Genomic DNA, 7,895 nt, shown 5'->3' on the forward strand with positions numbered 1-7,895 from the left:
TACCTTCTTGATGAAGACAGCAGAGAGGTTCTCCCATGATACAATCCCATGGTCCATCAACTCCATGAAGCCTGTCAGTGTGTGGGTCATGATCAGAGGGGCCCTAACACACAAACACAGAATACACACAACTCAGAACAGAATATTACAACATCAGCAAATACAATATTGACATAGAAAACCACAGACTTCACTGTGCATTTACACTGATTTGGTTCTAGGTGCGAGATTAGGAGAGACTAGACCATACCAGGCTGAAATGTTTTCTCATGTTTGGTAGGAATGTGTTTTATGCCTTCACTGGGATTCAAGTGGTATAATTGATTTGTGACTATAAGACATGTTACATCTTCAAAAGCATGACATCAGACTCATATCCTTGGATCTCTCCATCCCATAGTGATTTTGATCATGATCAAACTAACCCCATGACTAACTATGCAACACAGAGCTGCATATTCTTCCTAGCCAATTCTCCATGCCAACTCAATGTTATTCTAGAATTCATCATACGAACCCAACTACAGCTTCCTTGAATTCCTCCACAGTAACTATGCTAACAGTGTGAGGGGAAGGCCAGACTCAGCCCATACTTCACCCAGGGATGTGTTCCCACATGTGAGGTAATCGTCTCATATCTCTGCAGAAGCATCTATCAAAGCACAGCATTCCACTGCAGCCAGCACAAATATGCACGACTGCACTGCACTTCCCCCATCCCCCCAAAATACCCACACACAGTCTGCTAGCAGAACAGGACAGAAAGAGAAGCGCTCACTTATGTGAGTCTGCTGTCTCTGCTATATAAGGTTAGTTGAAGAGAGAGTAGAGAGAGACAGAGACACACACAAAGACACAGTAACATATAGACAGACACAGTGACATACAGAGAGATACAGAGAAAGGAACTGACTCGTCAACGTCCTCTACGATCTTCACCAGCAGAGAGTGGCCATCACGGCTGATAAACTCCTGGGCAAACGTGACATCAGTGGACACGCAGGCCAGCTGCTTCAGCGAATCACAGCGCACACCTGAGTCTGAGCTCTGGATGCCCTTGTACAGGTCCTCAGCACAACGGCCCTACAACACACACAGCATAAAAACACACAGACAAAGGATGGATGAAGTAGATATACCGAAAATTTTATACAATTGTAATAGGCCTACATAGTGTGCAGACACACATACACACACAGCCAACAGGGGATTATGTAAGGAACAGAGCATGGTTGGTTTGTCAGGCTCTTGTTTGCAGACTCACCGGTGCCTTGGTCAGACGGAGAATGCAGCCATTCTTTATGTCCAGACGGTTCTAGAACATAAAGACCACAGAGCAGACACAATGACAAACATAGTCATACAGGCAATACAGACTGACTTAGAAATGGCTTGGACTGATTACTGTTTTCACACTGCACTAATGCACATATACTGAACAAAAATATAAAGGCAACATGCAACAATTTCAAAGATTTCATATAAGGAAATTAGTCAATTAAATTCATTAGGTCCTAATCTATACATTTCACATGACTGGGAAAACAGATATGCATTTGTTGGTCACATATACCTTATAACTATATACAGTGGGGGGAAAAAGTATTTAGTCAGCCACCAATTGTGCAAGTTCTCCCACTTAAAAAGATGAGAGAGGCCTGTAATTTTCATCATAGGTACATGTCACCTATGACAGACAAATTGAGAAGAAAAAAATCCAGAAAATCACATTGTAGGATTTTTAATGAATTTATTTGCAAATTATGGTGGAAAATAAGTATTTGGTCACCTACAAACAAGCAAGATTTCTGGCTCTCACAGACCTGTAACTTCTTCTTTAAGAGGCTCCTCTGTCCTCCACTCGTTACCTGTATTAATGGCACCTGTTTGAACTTGTTATCAGTATAAAAGACACCTGTCCACAACCTCAAACAGTCACACTCCAAACTCCACTCTGGCCAAGACCAAAGAGCTGTCAAAGGACACCAGAAACAAAGTTGTAGACCTGCACCAGGCTGGGAAGACTGAATCTGCAATAGGTAAGCAGCTTGGTTTGAAGAAATCAACTGTGGGAGCAATTATTAGGAAATGGAAGACATACAAGACCACTGATAATCTCCCTCGATCTGGGGCTCCACGCAAGATCTCACCCCGTGGGGTCAAAATGATCACAAGAACGGTGAGCAAAAATCCCAGAACCACACGGGGGGACCTAGTGAATGACCTGCAGAGAGCTGGGACCAAAGTAACAAAGCCTACCATCAGTAACACACTACGCCGCCAGGGACTCAAATCCTGCAGTGCCAGACATGTCCCCCTGCTTAAGCCAGTACATGTCCAGGCCCGTCTGAAGTTTGCTAGAGTGCATTTGAATGATCCAGAAGAGGATTGGGAGAATGTCATATGGTCAGATGAAACCAAAATATAACTTTTTGGTAAAAACTCAACTCGTCGTGTTTGGAGGACAAAGAATGCTGAGTTGCATCCAAAGAACACCATACCTACTGTGAAGCATGGGGGTGGAAACATCATGCTTTGGGGCTGTTTTTCTGCAAAGGGACCAGGACGACTGATCCGTGTAAAGGAAAGAATGAATGGGGCCATGTATCGTGAGATTTTGAGTGAAAACCTCCTTCCATCAGCAAGGGCATTGAAGATGAAACGTGGCTGGGTCTTTCAACATGACAATGATCCCAAACACACCGCCCGGGCAACGAAGGAGTGGCTTCGTAAGAGGCATTTCAAGGTCCTGGAGTGGCCTAGCCAGTCTCCAGATCTCAACCCCATAGAAAATCTTTGGAGGGAGTTGAAAGTCCGTGTTGCCCAGCAACAGCCCCAAAACATCACTGCTCTAGAGGAGATCTGCATGGAGGAATGGGCCAAAATACCAGCAACAGTGTGTGAAAACCTTGTGAAGACTTACAGAAAACGTTTGAACTGTGTCATTGCCAACAAAGGGTATATAACAAAGTATTGAGAAACTTTTGTTATTGACCAAATACTTATTTTCCACCATAATTTGCAAATAAATTCATTAAAAATCCTACAATGTGATTTTCTGGATTTTCTTTTCTCAATTTGTCTGTCATAGTTGACGTGTACCTATGATGAAAATTACAGGCCTCTCTCATATTTTTAAGTGGGAGAACTTGCACAATTGGTGGCTGACTAAATACTTTTTTCCCCCATTGTACACTAGGTCTGCTATAACTATATACAGTAGGTCTGCTATATATTGGGTTTATATTTTTGTTCAGTATAATTAGAGAGGGGGGAGGGAGAGTGGGGAGAGAAAGAAAAGGGGGGGAGAGAGAGAGAGAGAGAGAGAGAGAGAGAGATAAAGAGAGAGATAAAGAGAGAGATAAAGAGAGAGAGAGAGAGAGAGAGAGAGAGGGAGAGAGAGAGAGAGAGAGAGAGAGAGAGAGAGAGAGAGAGAGAGAGAGAGAGAGAGGGAGATAAAGAGAGAGAGAGAGAGAGAGAGAGAGCGCGAGAGCAGGACAGAGATCGAGAAATTAAGTTGGTTAAGTTTCAGATGATTATCATTTCACGCCTGCACTGGCCCCGGAAATAGCAGGAATCTCTGTTCAGACACAGACACACACCAGTAACAGTGCCAACCAGCCCTCCTGTTACCCCATGCATATCACACACCCAGTGGAATAACAATGAACACAGCCACAGCAGTAGAGGGTTGTGTTTGACCTCTTCAAAAGTCACAAGCTTAGTTTAGCTCCAGCAGCTACCCAGACCAAGGCCACTGGCGTTGATGACATTTCAGGCATCACTGGCATGACAAGGACACCCTCTACTGTCAACTTACAGTATAGAAGCCACACACTAGACAGCCAGAAAGACCTATGTTTGTTTACAGACAGCCTCCATGTTCATTGAAAAGAAAGAGAATCAACTCACAGATTCAGTGATGTAGGTCTGAACACCGTCGGTATACTGGAGGGCGTAGTTATCAGGGCCTGGAAGATTCCACCTAAAAACCCAGTCATCATAGCCACTGTAACTACTGAAAGAGGACAAAGTAATTGCTTGAACTCAACAAGGATAACATGAACACACACACACACTCAGTCACACATACACACACACACACACACACACACACTTACCCATCACAAACCTCCTTTATTACAGCAGAAAGGGGCTTTTTCTGTCAGGAGATAAACATAGTTGTGGTCAATGAGCAGCAGAAGGTAAGAACTGATTTAGATATCATGCTTTCATTTTGTAAACCATGGTGGATTAACTATAGTACACTGGTCCTATGACCCTGAGCCTGTTGATCCTAGATAAACACAAAGCTTTACTTCCTCTATGCTGTTGACTTATGAGGCAACAGGGACATTGAATAAATAAGAGACAACTACTTTAATGTCTATATTTCAATTGCCCTGTAATTTGTGGTATACATGGTGGTCAACCAATCAAAAGTGTTTGTGTACTGTGGTAGACCTATCACTGCCCTGTAATTTGTGGTCTGTAGGGGGTCAACCAATCAGAGGTTTTTGGTAAGGTCTGGTAGTCCAATAGGAGAGCTTCTGAGGGGCTTGCAGTTAGTTTTTTCCTCCCATGAAATGTCTACAGAATCAGCTTGTTCAAACTTGACAGGCACCCATATCTAACCAAAACCTTTTATTTAATTAAGGCCTTGGTCTATTAACAATTTGACATCCTAAACACCCAGCACATCACTTTACTATAATCCTATAATAACTTCTCTATTGACAGCGTGGTGTTTTTCTATAGCAGCAGCTGCTTCACAACTCTGAACACACTGCATCGATGCATCACCCCTTCATAAAAAACATTATTAGCCCGCCCATCTCTGCTCAGTATTGCTTCATATACCACAGCTCTAATACAACCCACAGGCTGCAGTGCTGATTCCTATTGTAACTTTCCACTTAGGCATTGATAGTACAGTAGGTTTTCTAAACTCTCTGACTCAGGCTCCACTCCTGTGTGCTGATGCTTACCTGGTCCAGTTGAATGAGCTGAGGGTATGCCCCTGGCATCTGGATGGCAATCTTCACGATATCCTGTTGGGGCATCTTGAAGTGTGTGTATGGGCGTCCTCCTAAGACTCTGAGATAAGGTCAATATTACTATCAAATAATTCACACAGTAAATTAGGGTTTTTCTGTATGTTTCTGGCCTGACCAGAACGGCCTTGCCCTCGAGTCATTGGAGCTTTCATTTTCCAAATGAATTTGCTGAACTTCTATCTTCCTCTTTTAAGGTACTAGGTCTACATTTGCTTCAGTGTGTACAGAAACATAGCCCATTCTGTGTATAGGACTACACACAATTGAATACAAGGCCAGACACAGACAGACATGCATACACAACCCCCATGGCACACATAGACATCCATTTCCTCCTCAGCTCACAGATGGGAGTCCCAGAGGAGAGGACAGTCAAGCTCTTTTCATGCTCTCTCCAGCACATATGGAAACACTAAAGTTTGTTAAACAATTCTGCACATGCTTCACTTGATGAAAAGGGAAATAACTATGTGTGTGTCTCGCATTCACAGGTCAATGGAACTAACCTACAAAAAATATGTTATGTTTTATTGCTGGTGTTTAAGTGCCATTTCTGTCAAAGCATAGACACTTTCTCTTTCACCTGACAAACTGCACCTAGTTTTCTAGACCCCTTCCATTTCAGTAGCCCTATGCCATCCCAGGTAGGTCCATAGATGTTAACTTGTAGCCTACTTTGCTAGCTGATCACATAACACTGTAATTACAGGAATGTCATTAGCTCTTCAGCGTTGGTAATTTGTTAAGACGCATCGAAAGCAGAGCAGATTATGAATGACCATGATCACCACCAGTGTTTTGGCTTTGATGGAAACTCTAACCTGAAAATGTTCTCACTCACTTCATATACTAATACTCTTGAAGCCTTGTGAAAGACAATGCTCCTCCGACCCAAAACATTACTATACTAGCCTAGTATTCATACGAGGCAAAAAAAGAAGAAAAAAAGAAGCCTTTCGTAAACTAACACTCGCACTTGACTTTTTTTCCCTCTTACTAGCTCTGACTTTGCTGATAGCTACTTTATTGAGGAACGTTTTACTTATTATGACTGAGATATTTGGTTGTCCCACCTAGCTATCTTAAGATGAATGCACTAACTGTAAGTCGCACTGGATATGAGTGTCTGCTAAATGACTAAAATGTAGGCTACATGACAGGCTGGCAGGGAGAGCAGTGTTTGGGTTTCCTAGGCTCTCTCCCCTGCCTGTCCCAACATGCATTGGGCTGCACCCTCCCTCTGCTACTACTGCAAGTGGGAGAGGTGCGAGAGAGAAAAATAGAATGTGTTGTATAAGTGTAGAGGTAACGTGTGAATCAGTGTCTCTGCATTTGTAAATCCTGTACATTAATGGTATTACTGCTGTTCACTCCTCTTATGTTTGTTGTGTAGTAAATATTTCACATTTCATGATTTTGTATTTGTTTTTTCCTGTGAAGCACATTGCGTTGCATTCCATGTCTGAAATGTGCTATATAAATAAAGCTTGATTTGATTATAGTGAACCATATAGTAATAGTGCCCATGACCATATAGGGCTATGCACAAATGTGTATCCTCCTGTATCCCTTCTGTTAGCCTGCAGAACTAACTCTGTGTCATGCCCCTTGACGCTGTAATAACCATCCCACCGCCTGTCCCCTTAAGGGGTGGGGAGGAGGGGGCCTTCAGCTCCCTGGAATTCCAATCCTGACCGACCACCTACAACTGCCACCACAAACACACACTTTGAAGTCTGTTGTCATCGGCACCACCACTTAAGTGGGGCTATTAGTGCCCGAGCCTTTACATTCTGGGTACTGGGCAGAACAACTGTGTCAATGGCAGTTGTCGACACACTAGTGAAATTGATCCATGGCTCGAGAGCCAGCCCTTTTCTGTCGTGATTCATTTAAAATGTATGTCGAATCATTGACGATTGCTTGTTACCTGACACTTTATAAAGATGGAATGGAAACTCCTTTCTCTGCAGTAAGCCATTTCACAGCACATGCTAGCATACACTGAAAACGACTTCAAAAATACCCACTAATTAATTAAACTATTCATTTTGTAGGTTGATTCGAGTTCGTGTTTCACTCACATATAAAAGTTAGGGTGACTATTGATGATGTCAACCCTCCTCAGCCCGTTTATCCTACTAGCCAGCCGTAGACACAAAAAAGGACGAAACAGGTAAAAAGAGACAGGTAATGCTGAACTGGGGACCCGGGGGCCATTCGTATCAGGTTTACGAAACAGATTTGTTCATTCTCGTTCGTAAAGTTTAGCGAACAATCGAAAGAAAATATCTAGTCGAGTTGCACTTTTATTTGGCTCCTACCTGTTTGAAAAGAAAAGTTACTGTCCTCGCGAAATCTCCGAGATCGGGACTGGAAGCATTTGAAATCTCTCCCTAGAAAGGACGACAATAATCCGATAGAGAATTATATTTTCAACAATCTTGGAGAACCTATCTGCCTAGGTGGAGAAGTTTCTTCCCATGTTTCAAAAAATAATTGACCATTCAAAGTTCCGGGTTGAGTTTAGTCACCCGCCCCCTGTAGGAAGCAGTGTGTGTACACCATAGACTGTAAAAATAAGGTATATTGAGTACAACAGTCACAACACCCATAAAACCTAGCGGTCAGACAGGGAAATGGTTCCAATCGTTTTCCCACCATTCATTTTTCCCATAAGGAATTTTAGAAACTTAAAATAAGGCCTGTATTTCGTGTAGGCTTACCCTAGCGTGGCATTTTGATAACCATGTAAATCTCTCTTGGACAAGGTGACTTTTATCAATATATTCATCTCTATTTACTCTCAGATTCGAAAATGAACCTATCCCCACCCTT

The 7,895-nt window shown here is 42.7% G+C and overlaps 1 protein-coding gene across 1 annotated transcript in view; it reads right to left on the minus strand.

Moving 5' to 3' along the window:
- The window catches only part of LOC311134874 (engulfment and cell motility protein 3-like), a 22,064-nt gene extending 14,503 nt beyond the window's left edge, over positions 1 to 7,561 (minus strand). The window contains exons 1-7 of the mRNA XM_084168645.1: positions 7,382 to 7,561; positions 4,989 to 5,097; positions 4,122 to 4,162; positions 3,913 to 3,985; positions 1,265 to 1,315; positions 914 to 1,083; positions 4 to 103 (exon numbers count right to left, since the gene is read on the minus strand). Of these exons, the coding sequence (XP_084024771.1) occupies positions 4 to 103; positions 914 to 1,083; positions 1,265 to 1,315; positions 3,913 to 3,985; positions 4,122 to 4,162; positions 4,989 to 5,063 (510 nt within the window). The 5' untranslated portion in view covers positions 5,064 to 5,097; positions 7,382 to 7,561. The remainder of the gene's footprint in view (positions 1 to 3; positions 104 to 913; positions 1,084 to 1,264; positions 1,316 to 3,912; positions 3,986 to 4,121; positions 4,163 to 4,988; positions 5,098 to 7,381) is intronic.
- Between the last annotated feature and the right edge of the window lie 334 nt (positions 7,562 to 7,895).

Source organism: Coregonus lavaretus (assembly GCF_964263955.1).
Source record: "Coregonus lavaretus genome assembly, chromosome: 9".
In the NCBI taxonomy this organism is placed as follows: Eukaryota; Metazoa; Chordata; class Actinopteri; order Salmoniformes; family Salmonidae; genus Coregonus; species Coregonus lavaretus.